The sequence below is a fragment of the Sinohyriopsis cumingii genome, chromosome 3, assembly GCF_028554795.1.
Source record: "Sinohyriopsis cumingii isolate HCF-2022 chromosome 3, ASM2855479v2, whole genome shotgun sequence".
NCBI classification, from domain to species: domain Eukaryota; kingdom Metazoa; phylum Mollusca; class Bivalvia; order Unionida; family Unionidae; genus Sinohyriopsis; species Sinohyriopsis cumingii.
Genome location: NC_142963.1, coordinates 96,483,779 through 96,503,160, shown reverse-complemented (window position 1 = coordinate 96,503,160; position 19,382 = coordinate 96,483,779). Strand labels below are relative to the sequence as shown.

Genomic DNA, 19,382 nt, shown 5'->3' with positions numbered 1-19,382 from the left:
ACAACAATCCTGACCACAATATCAACAGGCTTCTTCCATACTTTCAGTGAAAGCCCTCAACAAACTTTCCTCATGGTAAAGTCTAGAACATTGCTTAATAATGTTATGCAAAAGAACATTTTCTTATGCAGTCCCAGTGACCTTGACTTTTGACCTCAAAATCTATAGGTTTCTCTCTTACCCAAAGTATTAAGTCATTCACAGACTCTGGTGAAGACACATGGTCTGGAATAGAAGATTTGTGCAGGAACAATTTGTCATTTTTGAACCACAGTTACCTTAACCTGTAACCTTTTCAACTGAAAATCAATTGCCTTCTACCTTTTTCCAAGTGCAAGCTATCAACAAAATTTGGTCCAGTTCTGTGATGTAGAACCAAAGTTATTGTGCAGAAACCACTTTCCTTCTTTCAAGTAGTTTTCCTGACCTTTGAATCCCAAAACTGGTAGGGTTCTTTCTTACACCATATGTGTGTGCATGTAATTAGGATTTTTAACGGAGCTTTAACAATTTTTCAGTCATATCGCTATGTCTGCAATGGGGCAGTTAGTAATGTTTAACAACAGGGTATCATACTGCAGACATGTAGCATGATGTCTCACCCAGTCACATTATCCTGACACTAGGCTGAGCAGTCCTAACACTAACCTCTTAATGCTGAGTGCCTAGTGAAGCAGCTGTTAGTACTATTTTTCTAAGTCTTTGGTATGACTCGGCCAGAGAGCAAACCCGCGACCTCCTGCACCCAAGGGGGATGCTCTAACCGCTAGGCCACCAGAGCGGTCTACTCCAAGTGTAAGCTATTCACAGAGCTTGGCACTGGTACTCTGTGGAAAATACAAGTTACTGTGCAAAACTAAATGAAATATAGATGAATGGACAACATCATAATATCATGTGCCCACTTAATGTTGGGTGTACACCTACACATACTTTAGACAAATAATATAACTGATCCAAAGTTTCAGCTGAATGCAGCAACTGATGTAGAATATATATTACTTTCAACATCTTTTAACAAAGTACCTAATGTTAAATGCAAATACAACTACCATATATATCTGGACATGGTTTTTGTTGGGTCACCATAAATTAATTTTGAAAGTAATATTTTTTGTGCATTGTTTGTTCTGGGACACATTGGTTTTTTCAGTTATAAGTTGTGAGACTCCTTTTAAATCATTCGAAAATTACTTGAAAATGCACTCCAACTGAATTTTTACAAAAAAATATAAAACTGTGTACTTGAGATAACACTCTTTAATGCACTGCAGCATCTCACCAAAGCAACCCTTCTCCTGCACACATACAATCCATTCTTTTGGTGCATAAGTAATTTATTTTTGCTTTCTTGTGTCGTGAAAAACTTGGTAGAGGCAACACATCTCCTAATGCGGAAACTGCAAGGACTAAAGTCATATTTTTTAAAAATCTGTACCATTTGTGCTAATTTTCACACTTTTAACCCCACATCTTATCGTCAGTCAATCCAAGAATGAGATCAAATTACACTAGATTTCATCCATGTTAATGATCATATTGTCAGCAAAATCATTTTCTTCTTTTCTGGCCTTCACGAATTCATCAAATGATTTTATTTTCTCCAAATTTTCTGGCCGATGATGGGTTGTCGATGTCTGTGCACAAAGCACTATAATGTGTCACCTTAAAAATTGTTCCACTGTTTCATTTTATTTTCAAAATTCTGGACAATACCGGTAAAAAGGAAACAAAGTTAGCTTCTATATATTGTCCGACTTTGTATATTCAAACAGAAAAAAAACGTGGCACATTTAAAAGAATCCAAAGTGAGCATCCAAGATTGGCTTGCTTTGTAATAAAATAACCATTGCATTTATATCCTTTCTTAAAATAAATTGGCTTAAAAGTATCCAAACTCTGCTTGCTTTGTAATAAAAATAACCTTTGTCTTTGATGTCCTGTCAGTAAGTTCAAACAATGAGTTTACTGCTCGCTTGCCAGTTGTGTTTATTCACCACCCTGGCTTCTGTTTGCTTGAAATTTGTAGTTATAATTATTACAAATGGGCACTGATGTCTGCAGGTAAATACTATACACAGTAATAACTTGCTTTAATAATACTTTTGGTAACCCATGTTAGTGAAAGATTGTCACTTGCTCTCAAGTGAATGTATTTTCAAATAATGATTTTTATTTGCGAGAACCTGTCAAAGTTGACCTGGATATAATTCAATCTTGGTTATTTTGCACCTAACACTATCTTGTGCGTGAATGGCAGTTGTCTTTAAGCAATCGGTTCATTATTTCCCTCTCATCTGTGATTTTGCTGAATCCAGTTTTCAGTCAGACAATATATTCAAACCTCTGAGTGCAACCAAACACAATCTGTTTCTCAATGTTCATGTCAGTGAACAATTTGCCATGTGTTATCGGACATAAGCAATACACACTACAGTATGGATGCCTATGCTACCTATACAGAGTTTGTGGATATTTTTTTCTTCAATGCTTAAGATGAAAAAAGGAATGATAACAATACAAGGTGTTTCTTTTGTTTTATTATCAAATAAGCATTTTGTTTATCTATTTTATTGCAATTTGCAGTGAGGGTAGGGTGGGGTGCACAAATTCAACACAAATCTATTTCGTTTCTTAACTCTTGGGACACATGACTGAGGTGAAGGAAACTTTCACCATAAGTTCTGAAACAGGAAAAAATATATTTTGTATTGTGTCCCAATATATACGATAAATATGATAGTTCACTTAAGAGCAATACTGTTGTCTTGCCATTCGCAAGGAATGAAACAAACTAAACTCATCTTTTATAAGATAAAAAGAACATCCTGACTGGAGCTAAATTAGTTGGCCAGTCTGTAGAGAAAGTGTAGAGAAAGTGTTTGTGTGTGATTTGGATTTTTAACGTAGCTTTAACAATTTTTCAGTCATATCGCTACGATGTCTGCAGTGTGACAGTTTACAGTGATGCACTGGGGCATAATGCCGCAGACATAATGCCCCAGTCCTAACACTAACCTCTTAATGCTGAGTGCCAAGAAAGGCAGCTGTTAGTACCATTTTTATAAGTCTTTGGTATGGCCAGAGATCGAACTCACGACATCCCGTCTTTGGTATGACTCAGCTGGGGATCGAACCCACGACCTCCTGCATCCGAGGTGGACGCTCTAACCACAAGACCACCGGAGCGGTCCCTGTAGAGAAAGGCCAGTTAAAATGGACTCAACTTACGGCAGTTTCTGTGTATTATTATTATTATTATTACAAATACAACTCTGTTTTTAAATAGAAAACGAACCCTGGTAAAGAATTCCTCTCTTACCCAATTGTATTAAGGGAAGTTCCACTGAAACATACATGGTACCCAGAGAATTCACTTTTTTAAAATTTATGCTAGTGTACTCTGGTTACTCAAAGAGTTCATGTGAAAAATTCTACACTGCATCAAAGGTGACTACTCCATACTGAAAGTACATTCCCTTGGTCCCAAGTATATTTTACTGAAACAGCTCTAAAGTTGTAGTTCTATGCTGACATGTATAATTAGGATATCTAACGAGAAAAAAAAAATTAATTTTGCAATTAAACAAAGTCAGGGAAAATAGCTTACCTTTTTGCAGGTAGAGTAAGTTCAGACATGTATCTGAGACAAAAATTAATAACTTTCTGTAACTTTTCTTCACCGACATGCTTAAGGAGGTTCTGAAATGAAAAGAAGAAATTAATAATTGGGCTAGCATTCTTAAAGTGTTTAAAATCTACAGCTAGTGCAACAAGTAATTAGCCACACCATTTCCCTATGAATAATAAACACTGGAGGTCTGGCATACTTGTTTTGTTTTTTATGTTCTAAACATATACAATTGTCAAATTAATATAACAATGTGGGATTGGACACAAGTTAACTAACTCATCTAAGTCTTTCCCAAAACATAGACAAAAATGTTCCAAAAACTTCAGCAATGTAAAATTTAGTCGCTGTTTTATACATTATGAGATTGCCAGTTTCTGACCTAGAAAACAAAGTAAAATTACATCTGTCAAAGATATATAACATTTTGAAGCAAATTTGAGAGAGAGGGAGAGAGATTTCAATGTTTACAGCCTCTACTGTCCATTTCATTTATTTGACATTGTGGGACATCTCAGCTTATAATTCTACTTATTAAAATTTAGTTTCGTGAATATATTTCTGAATGATTAGCAGATACCGTTCAATTTGTTTTGTTATTTAGGCTGACCTCACCTTTTCATAATAAATCCAGTGTTACATAAGAAGCGAGCTGAAAGGCAGAACACAAGAGTTGGAAGGGGCAATAGACAATACAGTATCCAAGATCATTATTATAGCCACATGCACACATTTGAGAGTTATCAGTAACAAAGTTGACCCTGTAAAGGTCAGATCTGACAGAGTTACATGCAGGACTAAGTGTGGTGTGTAGGCTATTAAGATGATCATGTCATAATAAGTTCATGACCAATGAGGTTATTAGTCAAGTGTTAATTTAAAATAATATATATAATACATCAAAAATAAATGTATTTGCTTATAACCAGAGTCCAACTGCAAACAATACAGACCATGATCTGCAATCAGATAATGCATAACATATCAGAGTCTATTCTTAAATGGACATTATGGATAGTGTACAGAGTTCAATTATTATATTAAGAACTGTTCTGTTACATGCAATATAAATAATTATTTTGATGAGTTCTGAATAATTAGTACTAATATGATTGATCCAATGAGCATCATTAGACAATGAAAGCCGTAGATAGGCAGCTTGCATACGTTCCTCTTACTCATCTCCAGATATGAAGCTTTGTAAATGTTCATCATACTCAGCTCCAGATAGGCAGCCTTGCCTATGTTCCTCATACTCAGCTCCAGCTATAAAGCCTTGCCTATGTTCCTTATACTCAGCTCCAGATAGGCTGCCTTGCATATGTTCCTCATAATACTCAGCTCCAGATAGGCTGCCTTGCATATGTTCCTCATAATACTCAGCTCCAGATATGATGCATTGCCTATGTTCCTCATACTCAGCTCCAGATAGGCTGCCTTGCATATGTTCCTCATACTCAGCTCCAGATATGATGCATTGCCTATGTTCCTCATACTCAGCTCCAGATAGGCTGCCTTGCATATTTTCCTGATTCTCAGCTCCAGATATGATGCCTTGCCTATGTTCATCATACTCTGCTACAGATAGGATGCCTTGCCTATGTTCCTCATACTTAGCTCCAGATAGGCTGCCTTGCATATTTTCCTGATACTCAGCTCCATATAGGCTGCCTTGCATATTTTCCTGATTCTCAGCTCCAGATATGATGCCTTGCCTATGTTCATCATACTCTGCTACAGATAGGATGCCTTGCCTATGTTCCTCATACTCAGCTCCAGATAGGCTGCCATGCATATTTTCCTCATACTCAGCTCCAAATATGCAGCCTTCCATATGTTTGTCATATGTTGGTATAATGAGAGAGTACTGTATTTCACATTATTTTTCATACACGAAAAAATAATTAATAATTTCAGTGTATGAAAATATTATACGTAAAATAAATAATTATCATTTGATGGTACTGACCGTGTACAAAAAATAAAGGGATTGTACCTAAACAAGTTCTACAGAACATACGCTACTCGACAACCTAACAGTACAAACATACAAAGTAAACGTATATTTTCTGTCTCATTCTGCTCTCAACTCAAGAATATAATTACAATAAAAATAAAAGTACTCCAAGACTTTTGCTGTTATTAGTGCACAACAGAGAGAGAGAGAGAGAGAGGATTATGTCTCAGTGTGCAAGCTCGTCTGCATTTAGAGCATATGTAGCTGTTATGTTGTGTAATGTTGGCAAAATGATTAAGATGGTTTGAACATGTATTAGTTATGGGTATTATTTATTGGTAAATTGAACGCAACAATATGAAACCACATTGTCAAGAAATTAAGTGCAACTTGTATTTTTACATTAACAATAAACTCATTATCAAATTGCAATAAAAAATAAAGAACTTGAAATCACGTTTTAGTTAATGCATGCGACCACGCATGTGTGTGTTGTGTGTGTGAGTGAGAGAGAGATGAAACAAAATTTTGTCAGTGTACCAAACCGTATTTATTCAGTTTGGTTTTTATTTGTCGTGTCTGTAAACAGAAAAAAGACTTACCTGACGATTGTGATAATCCTCATGTATTATGACCCTACTATATTCCATTATCAATAAACACCACTAAATCAACAATTTATTCTTGTTTTAATTACGATGTACATTGTCATAACAACCACATGGCTATGCAGTGTTATTTACACAGTAATTAAGCATGCTTAGCCTTTGGGTTATTCCAGTTGAAACCAGACTGAGTGCAAGAATCAACAGAAGAGGTAAAATCAGCGTGGCTGCCAGTAGGGAAATGAGGCTCTCTTTAGGGAAATGAAAATCTGTCACTGTGTTATTAAAGCCATTGTCCATACAGCAGATGTTACAAGGATAAGCGATCAAAAGTATTACTTGTTATTCGAACTAGCCAATAAAGATAATAGTGGGGTATATCGTAGAATAGATTTGCAATAAAACATTAATTATATCCAAATCAAAATGGAACAAGTGCTTAAAAGATAGCATATGTATCTTTATGAATCAATTTAATGGAATCAGTGACTTTCATATTTATGATAGAATGACTAGGTTTACATATTTTATGTTTATATGACTATAACGAAACAATAAGACTAGTTGACCAATGGTCTGTGGTCTTCACTTTAGCATGTACTGAGATGTCATTTTTTTTAGATAAGAAAACATCAAAGGTCTTCTGAACTAATTTTAAAATGTACGTGGTGTTTTGTTATGGTGACGGACTTAAAAGGAGAACTAATTAATGATAATATTTAGAGGTATGGTCTGTGAAGTCCTTTGTTCATTTGTTAATAAACACCAGTAGATACTGTAATGACAAAAAGAGAGCTTATGACACATGGGCACCCATAGGAGTATTTTGCAGGGGGTTGGGGTTCAGTATGTCATGGCCAGGAGAGTTAGCATAGCAGAGATCTCGCAAGGATTTTAAAATAAGGAGTACAGGACTCCCAGTTTGGTAAAAATAGGAGTCCCACCATCAAAAGTTGCAGTCCCTTCTTTCCTACTGAATCAACACAGACGTGAGTGCATCTATTTTTAGATGGAGAGGTTTTCGTAATGTAATCACTCACTTTAATATAGCTTCATTACAACAGTCCATTGACAGGATTGCAAATTTATGGTTTATTTATTTGTCTACGTCCTTGTAGTAATTTTAGGCAATGGTTAAATAGGATCTGATTTGCTGTTTCCCCCCCGTATTTTCGCAAATATGTGTCAAGTTGGAAAACAGCTAAGACCCTAAAGCGCATATCGCGAATTCAACAACATAGCATTGTCCTCTAAGTTTCTGACCTACATAATTTGCAGTTTAAAGTTAAATCTTTAATAAAATAATACCTTGGCTTTGCTTTCAATGATTTGTATATTTTTCTGAAAATATCTGCCCGATGATGTACGAAAACAGACAATCTAATAAACTGGTACATCCCAGACTTAGTGAAGTCCACCATTATTTCCCGTTAGGCCTACTGGTTCACTCACACTTTCAAACTAATTTTATGACGAAATAGTGTACAAGAGGCAGTTAATATATATCCAGATCACTGATTCTGATCTTACAAAACATGTTTGTATGTTTTATCATCAAAGGATATCATGCAGGAAATTGATAGTTGGTACCTTACTCGAAAAAGGGTTAATGGTCAATCAGCTATCAAAACATTAGACCAACAAGTTGTTCTCCACCTTTTTTTTTTTTTGTTTGACTGGCGGTCTATCAAAACATATGCTTGTGAATGGGCAGGAGTTTGTTTGTCAACGTAATTAATATAAAAACTTGGCTTAGCTACTGATCTACTGATGAATACATTTCACTACAAACACTAAAACTAACTGGGCTAAGGCGATGGGCATTTTAAAAAAAAGTATGGTCAGTCAATGTACCTCTTAAATAGCTCTTGTTCATCCATCAGAGTGATATTGAATTTTGTCAATCCAAGTAAGGATTTATTCCAAACACTAAGCTCGGCATCACACACTTTCTTACACTTAGCTACTGTCCTGTTGAAACTATCAATTCTAGCAGCTTTAGCACTCTTCTGAATCTGGTCAAAATCTTCATAAGTTTGCTGTTTAATCCCAAAATACTTATCCAAATTTACGAATGGCATTTTGTCTAAGTCTCAACATGTCTTAATTCTCGTGCACTGCTTATTCCGATACATTTGAAAATGAACACAATAGCGAATGCTAAAGTTGTTTATTTGATGTACTTTTAAATGACCACATGTACATCTCTGGGCCTTTCTAACTCTGAATTCAGTCACTGTAAATATCAGTACATTTTCCCACACAGACGCCAGTCAAAGCCTTTGAAACTGCTGCCCAGCTATTGCATCATTTTCTTTTTGATGTACTCTTATAATGGCAACATGTATGTACAGCAAGGGGTCCTTCAGTCACTGAATTCTGTCATTGTAAATATCAGCACAGCTAATTGATCAACACATTTTCCCACAAAGCAGGTGGCTATTACATGCGTATGGAAGACTCCCGCCTCAGTGATTTTCTGCGTCCCAGATCCAAAATTGGCGTGCAAATAAGCGTAATTAAGCGTTTCCGAGATCTCTGCATAGTAAGCAGTCTGAAACAATGGCTAATATTTACTAAGTGTTTTAAACAGAATTTTGTGACATATTTTCAGCTTCATTTTCGTTTGCATGATTACATTTGTCGAGGGTCACGCGACCAACTTGACTTATGCTGTGGGCACCCATGCTTATGCATCAATCACTGTATTTTCTCACCAACAATTAATTAATAACTTTTGTAAAAACAAAATGGCAATACGCTATTTTCGATCTTTTTTTGCAATAGTAAACCTTCTGAGTAGAAATTTTATGTCCAATAATTTAATGTACTTTTTCGAAAAATACAAAGTAATATGTACGAAGAATTATGATACATTTAAAAAATTATGATTTTGATAACTGGATTGTGTACAAAAAATTAAAGGTTACGAAAAAATACATGAAATACGGTAGCGTCAAGAGTGGCACCTTCGTTTCATAATGATTTTGTGAATGTAGTGTTGGTAATGCTGAAACTCATTATTTGACAAAAAGGCAATGATAATGTATGTAAGACAGGCACCATTTTCATTTAGGACAAAGCAGAAACCACATTGGTGATGCTGATACTTATATTTGGCATAAAGGCAATGATAATGGATGCAAGACAGGCACCATTTTCATTTAGGAAAAAGCAGAAACCATGTTGGTGATGCTGATACTTATTATTTGACATAAAGGCAATGATAATGGATGCAAGACAGGCACCATTTTCATTTAGGACAAAGCAAAAGCCATTGAAAGACCACACTAATTAGACATCATGAAAAGTCTCCTTGTGCCAATATTCTAATCAAGAACAGAAGCGACACTAAAGATCTTCAAACTAGTGGCCATATTGGATCAACATTTTCGTTTAGCTTTTGTTGTTGTTGTTATAGGGTTTAATGCCATTTTTCAGCACATAAGATGCTATACATGGCAGCCATTATATATAGTGGAGGAAGAACCAGGAAAAACCCCGTAAATAACCAGACCCACAAGAAGCTACTGGCATGCTTTCTCACGTACCCACAATGGCAGAGCCTGAGACTTGAGCCCACGCAGACAGAGGTGAGATGGCAGTGATCCGTAATGGTAAGCACTTTAGATCACTCAGCCACTTGGGGCCACCATTTTTATTTAGTTCTTACTAGTAATTACAAAAAGTATTTTAGTGAAAACTCCATACCAATGTGACTATCCACTGAAAAGGAGCAACAATATCAAGATTTTCATGATGGCTGCTGTGGAACCCATACTGAATGTCGAGAAGAACTATGTTCATTTAGGGTCAACTGGACATCATAAAGAGGTCTCCCAGTGAAAAATCCATGTCAATATGACTTTTTCTTCAGGGGAAGAAGCAACAACAAGATTTCCAAGATGGGTGACATGGTGGCCATATTGGATGTCAGAGCAATACCATTTCCATTTAGGGACAACAACACATCATAAGATGCTTCTGCTGAAACCCCATGTCAATATGTCTTTCTATTTGGGACTCTGGGAGCAGAAGCAATGACAAGATTTTCAAGATGGCTGCCATGATAGCCATACTGGATGTCAGAGCAATACCATTTCCATTTAGGGACAACAACACATCATAAGATGCTTCTGCTGAAACCCCACGTCAATATATCTTTCTATCTGGGAGCAAATGCAATAACAAGATTTCAAGATGGCTGCCATGGTGGCCATACAGGACATCAGATTGGCATCAATTTCATTTAGGACCATCTAGATATAATAATAAGTCTTTTGGTGAAATCCATATGTTGATATCCATTCAAAAGGAATAGCAATAATGAGAGTTTCAAGATGGCTGCCATGGTGGCCATATTTCATTTAGGGCCAACTTAACCTCAGGATGATTTTGCTTGTAAAGTTTCCTCCAAGTAGTTAGGTGAAACAGTGCAAACAAGCTTGTGCTATCTGACGAATGGATGACAGGCCATCCCATAACCTATTCTGGTCTATGCCCAGTAGAGCTTAAAAAACACTCACCTGTTGGCCAACCTGTACACCATCCTTGTAAGCCACCAGACCATTTTCAGCAAATACATAATCAAATGACTTAGTGACTGAAATTGAGAAGAAAAACAAGATAAAACATGGAATCTACATGGATTTAAATTTGACCAGGCTCATTTTTATGGCCATATCAATGCAGGACTCAATTTCCCCTATATTTTGTTATCAGCAAAACACCCAAGTTTTTCCAAGGATATAACTAGGTGACCTAGCTTCTGCATGGTTGAGTTACATAACAAGATATAATACATACCAATTTTTATAAGTTCAGGTGAAATATAATCCAAGATATAATGTGTTATAAACAAACAGCTGAAAATATTAAAGTCATTCCAGCATGCAAAAGTCAGTCACAGTAACCATGCTTTGGTAAGGTTGAATCACTCTTACTTAATTACATACATGTACCAATTTTCATACACAAGACCAAATAAGGTCTGAGATACTGAGAGGGTAACATAATACTGAATGGTTAAAAATAAATGAACAAGCAAACAAATGGATGAGCAGAAGAACAAACCAATGAACAAACAAAAGAGCACACAACCCAACAAGCAAAATGCTATATTGGTAATGGAATAATACTAGGTATGCAATCAATCAACATACTCAGAGCGTTATCTGGCATCTTTGGGTTTTTTCCCTACTGTTTCCTGGAAAAAGTTTCACTTAGTGTCTAATACTGTCGACCTCAATTGACACAATTTATTTCTCACTGCTTGGTCGACAACAATAACATTTTCAATGAACCTGAAGCGGACAGGAAGGACTAAAATACAGGAATTATGTCTTTAATCCTCTAAAAGCACCTTAGTAACTCTGAGGAAAAGCCGAGGATTTCATATAGTCTTTCTTCAAAACTACCACATACATACACTGAAAACTCGAGTCCAACTGCAAACAACATAGACCCTTATCTGCCATTGCAGATTGTGCCAAAAGATCAGGTCTATGTCATTTGTTCTACTGTTTACTCCTAACAAACTGCACTGACCCAGATCTGCCAGGACATTATGCAATGCCAGATATGGGTCTGTGAAGTTTGCAGATTGACTAAAGTTATAAGTGAAAAAATACATCTAATACATTCAGCTGTGTAAAACTTTTGAATGACCAAATACACGTGTTTATAAATTCAGTCCAAATGCAAATAACATAAGCTCTAATCTGCCACTGCATAATGTTCCGATAAATCTGGTTCTGTGCAGTCTGCAGTAAAGTTAGAAGCAAGTATATAAGGTACTTTTAACAGTTTCCTCTAACAATTAAAACTGTACCATCATTTCCACCCATTTGCTCCTCTATCTTTACTAAGTCAGAGCCTCCCACCAGAGCAACTTTGACCTTCATTTTCAGCTTCTGTAGAAAGGCTGCCATTTCAGCATCCACTTTCTGAAAGAAAACGTATCACTTGTTTCATCATCACCATTGGCATCATCTAAATTTGTATCAACTTTGCAAGTATACTGCATTTATTACAAAGGTCAAAAACCACTATAATTTACTGCAAGACAATTAAAATTATATCATTTTTCTTTCTTGCATCCCACCAACACCTTCATAATTGAGGTGAGTCTAAAATAATATCTGAGCAAGGCTGGTCTACATGCAAATCTTCTGACAGTGATTGTAATACATATTAAATTTCACAGCAATCAACTTAAAACTGCAAAACACTGTTGTATTCATATAATTATATCATGCAATGCAACCAGCTACAAGTCAACAAGAACAATAACTCTTACAAAGGGCACTGGAATTCAAAGATTATCAATAGGTGCATCTTTACATGATGCCCATAACATTGACCAAGTTTATAGCATTAAGATAAACTGCAAGGTAGGTTATGTTCACAATATTCTGTCTTAAATTTGCATTCAGCTGCTGAACATAAAGGGCAATAACTCCAGGAAAATAAAAAGCATAACGTAGTACCGAGTTTCATTACTGCAATTTATCAAATACTGCATGACTAGCTCTGTTCAGAAGATTCCGTCACACGCTGCATTAAGCTACATGATTCCAAGGGCAATAACTCTACAAACTGCAGTAGGACAGTAATTTATTGATATGTGCTCATAAGATGAAAAAAGCTTTATGGTGATCCACTTAAGAAAAAGATGAGACTAGTTAGGTTCTAAGTTAAAAAGGGCAATAACTCTTTTTAAAAATCACAGGGGCATAATGAGTTGTCTATATTCATTTATTCAGATGATTACCATAACATTTCCCAGGTTTCATCATGATCCAGTAAAATAAGACCATTAGCATCCACAAGATAAAATACATCTAGCTGCAAGTCAAAAAGTGGAATAGCTCTAATAAAAACTGCATATTTGACAAATGAATCTTTTATATACCAGTGTTGTAATCTTGTGGTACTAAGGAATTTAAATGTTATAAATGATTAAGAAAAAGATTCACCTGACTATAGTTCTGCTGTTTTATTCTTTTACATCTGTTTCCAATTTGGCACAAATTATATCCAGAGTGCCATAAAAGATCTGAGTTTATTTTCCACTCAGGAAAAGAACAGGTGACTCAGATCATTTTAAAAAGCAATTTCTGTAATGTCACAGTAAGTGACAACTTGTCTCATTGGTGGCTCAGAAGGGTAACAACATGAAAAAAATGTGAAAAATAATGTCTACAATAATCAATCTATCCATGCAACATGTAAAATGGTGACATGTCAACACTAATTATATTTACAGGACTAATTATATTTAAAAGACTAATTATATTTACAAGTCAATTATTGTTCAGTGAATTATTCATCCTGGAGACAGTTTGAGAACTTAAACATGATGTTTCTTATTAGAACCTACACTTCAGAATGAAAAATCATGTGACTGAATGAAAATAAAAATTAGCTCATGGTTCTATGCTGTACAACATTTTTCTGACTTTTGTTTCTGTACAGACTGGAAATAAGTATGACCTTGGACTTAGGTTCTGGAATCAGCAGGCACTTGTACCTAAGTGTCCTAGGTCTCAACAGTGACTGAGATTGCATTATCAATGAAATTTCATCTTTCTCAATGCTGTAGATTGTGCAATCTGTGATGCAGAAATGGATTGGCTGTTGAACAGGTTTATACCAGATTTACATAATGCAAAACAAATATTTTCAGGACACGGTGCTTGAACATGGTCTTGCTGCTAGGTGTGTGACCCCATGTTATGTTATGGTTATGCCTTGATTTTTTTTCTTGATACAAATGGCATTTGTTATAGTAGTGTAACATCTATGGGTTGGGTGAGATGGTTTTTGTGTGTCAGAAGCACAAAAAGAATTACATCCCTCTTTTTCATCCACTCAGTTAGTGCCCAGGACAAACTGATGCCCATCGTACAGTATCAGAGATGTTGGCCTATCTTTTCCTGCAGTGATGGAGGCATGTTTAGAAAGGTGATCCATAATTTAGTTCTCACACATAATGGAGTCTGACCACCCTTTTGTTACAGATTTGTAACACATTGCCAGCATATCAAGCAAGAGTCCCTGACAATTGCTTGCCTATCCATCTCTTGCCAGGAAGAAGAAAAAAAACCCAGGAGGAATGTGACTTCCTACAGCATTAGCTTTGCAATAATGACAATATCTGCAAATCAGGCAGATGTGATGGCCTGTGGGTTGCTGTCATTTGCACATACAATAATATGTGGTACATCCTCCTTATTGATACTAGTTTCATCAATATTCTCTGGTTTGTCTACCAGCTAATTATCTCTCAGGATTCTGCTTTTTCCCCAGAAGTATATCTCAATTACATCTTTTGATTCACTTTTCTCTCTACATATGTGTAACTTCTGGACTTTGACTATTTTTTCAGATCTGGTTATGACTTCAAAAATTCATAAAACTAATTATTGCTTAGGGATTTTTCAGCTTTAAGGACCTATGTCAGCCATCTACTTGATATGATTGACTAATTGTTCCTCTTGTCCAAAGAAAGAATTCTGTCAGGTCCTATCTAATTGTACATTGTAGCATGTTCTGTCATTATGTATTGACTTTGGGACTCTGTAGACATGTAAAAGTCTGGTAAATGAGCATTCCAGCCTCATATGCTTTATGGAGATTTGCCATATCATAAGGTTTCTATATGTTTTATACCCCTGCAGAATTTGACAATAAAAAATAATATTGTCCAGAATGATTGAAAAATAAGTCACCAACATGATATACTGTTTAGGCAGTGGGGGAGTGGATTTTCAATATGACTTCATTTGTCTATTCTTTCATTGTTCTGATGTCACTTATCATCCTCATACTTGTGATTCTATCAGTGATAGGCCAAAAATGCCATTGAAAAGGCTCTCACAGCACATAGTCTAACAGCTGAAATCAACCACTTTTGAAAATTAAAAGAATTTTATTTTAATTTAATTTTAAAAAATCAAACATGGCATTTTTACACATTTTATCAACATATTAGAGAAACCAGTTTGAACCAGGCTACTGGGGACCAGAAATATTACAATAATTGGTGTGACAATGCATGACAGCAACAGGATCAGAATTGTTAGGGATACTGATTTGTTGTTGTTGTTGTTGTTGTAGGGTTTAACGCCATTTTTCAGCACAAGATAGGCTATACATGGCGGCCAGTATTAATGGTGGAGGAAGAACCCAGGAAATCCCCGGAAAGAACCACCGACCCATGAGAAGCTACTGGCAAGCTTTCTCACATACCCACATTGGCCGAATCCGAGACTCGAACCTACGCAGACAGAGGTGAGATGGCAGTGATCCGTAACGGAGAGCGCTTTAGACCACTCGGCCACTCGGGGCCCTTGATACTGATTTGTATACAAAGCAAACTGTTAATTGATTATCTAATTGTTGGAATTTGGGTATTTGAGGGCCAGATGTTGGATATTTTTTGAGATGTTATAAGTAATAATGCGATAACAAGTAATAATGGTGGTCTATGATGACTTCTTAGCCATTGATGAAAATTTGGCATAAGATAGATAAAATGAAGAGAATGAGCATACAAAATTATATCAGCATATGCGCTAGAGTAAGTATTTTGATTATTATTTGTATTGTTCAAGATGTTTTACAAGTAAATTTTAAGGACAAGCTCTTAATCTTCTGTTCAATTCATGTCAAATGAAGTAACTGTGTATTCTCCTAATGCTAAAAAACCACAGTCTAAGGAATGTTACAAGAAGTTTAACAATTCTTGAATATCAGAGTTTAAATGCATGCAGGCAATTAGCAATGCTCTCGAATATGCGTTGTGTGTTTCAAAGGTTTGCATCTATTGTATTTTGTAAAGTATATGATGTAATAATAAAAAATAACTTTGAGGATAATTAACTTTAAAGTTAAACTGAACAAACCGTATTGAGCTGTTCTTAAACTAAACTATTCTTGATTACGGCTGGCATAAGTTGGAAGTTATAGTCTGGCTATACCTCTCCATTTGCAATATTTCACTCACATTCTCTCTGGTATTTTTCTTAAGTATCAAACTTACTGTTGTATAATTTATAAACTTTTGCTTTTGAAAATTTTAGCAAGAAGCCATAACATGTTGGTTTCCAAACAAAATAAATTTAAAAAATGCTCAAGTCCAAAAATTCAAATTGTAATCTAGAGGGATTAGTGTGACTATACCTTCCTGTTCGCTTGTATCCCCTACTGATTTCAATAGCAGAAATCTTTAGCATGATTAAAAGTGCGCAAGACATTGTAACACTGGCATTCTCTGTGTCTTTCATGCTTAATGGACATTTCATACTAACACGGCACTATGTTGTGTACACTATGGGCAAGTTGATTTCCTCAGACAACACTGTGACATAGTTCATCCTATTCTGTAACTGCCAGATAATTCCATAAATTACCATAATGCTGTGAGTTTAGAGTTAGATCTTTGCACACATGTATATAGAGATTACACCGCTTGTTAAATCCACGTGAAAGGCAAATTTGTAATTTTCATTCTTTTCCTATGCTAAATTTGACATGAATAACGGAAGCAGATGGCAGTATTTTCCTTCTATGTGCATACACCTGTAGTACTGCATATACCCATTCACTGAAAATGGACTTGTCCAGGAACTGGAAACGACTGGTGAACAGGTCGTCTTTTGCACTGAAAACTTCCATTCAGAATGAAATGCGCAGACAATAAGAGTGTTAGGGTCCGACCTGGGCATAATCAGGTTTGAAATTACAAATTAATAAAAGAACTAAGTTCTGTTAATTTTTTTCTTCTCATTTGTGCTTTTCTTCTTTTAAATCAGTAGGGGGTACAAACAAACGGGTAGGTATATTCAGATCATAGCAGACAAAATTTGGACAAACTTGCAGGGTCTGAACTACTGAGGTGTGTAGCTATGATGTCATAGCCTCAACTTGATTTGCTGTGGTTGAGGCTATGAAATGATCCTATATCATGTAATGGAGTCAAAAAAAATCATCACTAAAGTCAGAAAAACAGACAGTGTTGAAATCTAGAAATCTACTACATAAGCATAATCATGTTGTGAAAGAAGTTTGGTTTATTTTGAATTTATTAAGCCCTTACATGATAAAATAAATTGGCATGGTTACACTAACCTCACCCTGTCTGCCATGACGGATAATGCGTGGCTCTCGCCGTGACCCCTTTTTTTAAATAAGGCTTGCCAGACCATATTTGGATATTTTATGCTATGTTATTAATTGCTAAATGACATAATGCATGAAGAAGGAGAATAGATACTTGCATTAATTGTGAAAACCAGATTTTTTTATATAGAAAAGGCAAGTCAATCCAGTGCGTAGTAGGACAAATACATCCTTTTTATCAATAAGTGGCGAATAATGGCTTCTTGGTGGAATTTCAAAGTCCTGATAAACCGTATATACTTTTAAATGCACACAATTTCTGACTCAAATCATGCCATATTTTTACTACGATTTGTTTACATTTCCAAATAAGGCCTCAATGTTCTTATATGGCACACAAACAAATGAGGCTGAGAATGGAAGTAGTCTTTATTTAAACTAATATGGCGGACGATCTAAGCGAAAATATCGGATAACAAAGGTAAACGAGATATTACAGCTATTTATACAATGATTTGCAATACCTCCGGTATCAAATAAAAGGACTACTCAATTTAGTTCAAAGGAATATGTTCAAATTGTTGATATTAGGCTAAAAACGCTTGCTGGGCCATTGACACACATAGGCTCATGCTAGTACCCCGTCCACAAGGTAGGAGTTGGGGTACTAAAATTAGTATTACCGAGGTGTGTTGACTTGTGTCTTCCCAATGATATATTGTTACAGGTTGGACACATCCCTCCCCCAGCCTTCTCTTTCACTGTCGGATACTCCTAATTTTCTTTGTAAGGAGGCCCTGTGTTGGAAGCCAGTGATGACCCTTTCTTGTGGCTATTCAAAAGGCAACACAACACACATGTAAAAAGTTTTGTGAATTTAGCAATTTAGAATATGTCATAACAGGCAGTCGGACAGAGTAACGGATGTTTCACAAATTTACACCGATAAAGCATCAATATAAAAAAAAATCGCTTATTTTGTTTCATTGTTTTGGTTATTTTCAAGTTTCATTGGGTTATTGATGAAATCGTCAGCCAAACACAACTGTAATGGAGGTGTTCAAACCATTAAACCATACAAACCCCAGCAAAATATCTAACTTCAATAGCTCTGTTTTGTACAGATTCCTTGCTTACCTGTCTTGGCAATGTTAGAGTGCCATCGACATCGAAAACACAGATTGTGGACGTGTCACGCTCCTTCGCCGCCATATTTCAACTTATGGATTATTTATGGTTTTCAAAATGAAGATGTCGAAAGTAAAAATCTGCTAGTCAAATGCACAGAAACAGAAAGAAAAGCCTGACACAACATTCTACCTGATTGCAACATCAACGAAATTAGGTCAACAGCCTCTATTACTACAACCAAAATAATATCATGTAACAGCATCAAAATTAATTTTGTAAAAGCATGAATTATTTTGTATGGACAAGTCATTATATATACCATGGATACAATATCTGGCCAGCAACACTGATCAGACTGTTTGACATGCAGTGCAATTTGTTTGGCGATTAGCTGTACACAGTGGACACTGGCTGCCGTATATCCTTATACATTTCCAGACAACACTTATAGCCGAAATAAGAGTATGCAATCAGGTATTTACCTATTTAGAACTGATAAAGGATGGTATCATTTTTTCCCCTCCAAAATTAACCGGTGCGCTGTATTATGAAGAAGATTGCAAACGAATTTGAAGAGAATAGAAAAATAATCCATAACTGTATACAAATTGTTTTACTGTTATGAATACAACACTGTGGATATTCTTTGTTTGTTTATGTTCAGGAAAGGTTATATTACAATTCTCGTATACTCATTTTATAACTGATAGTCATGCCTTTTTATTTTATTTTTGTATTCGTATAGACTGCTTTTACGATCATTGCGAAGTCTTATCTATTTTTAGTTTTATAAAGTAAAGAGTACTTCCTCACTGAACTATTTTTATCAAGTTCAAATAATGCAGGTTTACCATGAGAGAGAGAGAGAGAGAGAGAGAGAGAGAGCAGCAGCAGCAGCAGTAGCAACAGTATTATTGAACTGTTTTCTCAATTT

General features: G+C 35.7%; 1 protein-coding gene across 1 annotated transcript in view; it reads right to left on the bottom strand.

Annotated features, from left to right (window-relative positions):
* LOC149803338 (phosphomannomutase 2-like) overlaps window positions 1-18,549 on the bottom strand; it is a 31,680-nt gene extending 13,131 nt beyond the window's left edge. The window contains exons 1-4 of the mRNA XM_089953037.1: window positions 18,455-18,549; window positions 12,024-12,138; window positions 10,720-10,796; window positions 3,611-3,702 (exon numbers count right to left, since the gene is read on the bottom strand). Coding sequence (XP_089809163.1) covers window positions 3,611-3,702; window positions 10,720-10,796; window positions 12,024-12,138; window positions 18,455-18,529 — 359 coding nt within the window. The 5' untranslated portion in view covers window positions 18,530-18,549. The remainder of the gene's footprint in view (window positions 1-3,610; window positions 3,703-10,719; window positions 10,797-12,023; window positions 12,139-18,454) is intronic.
* Window positions 18,550-19,382: the final 833 nt, after the last annotated feature.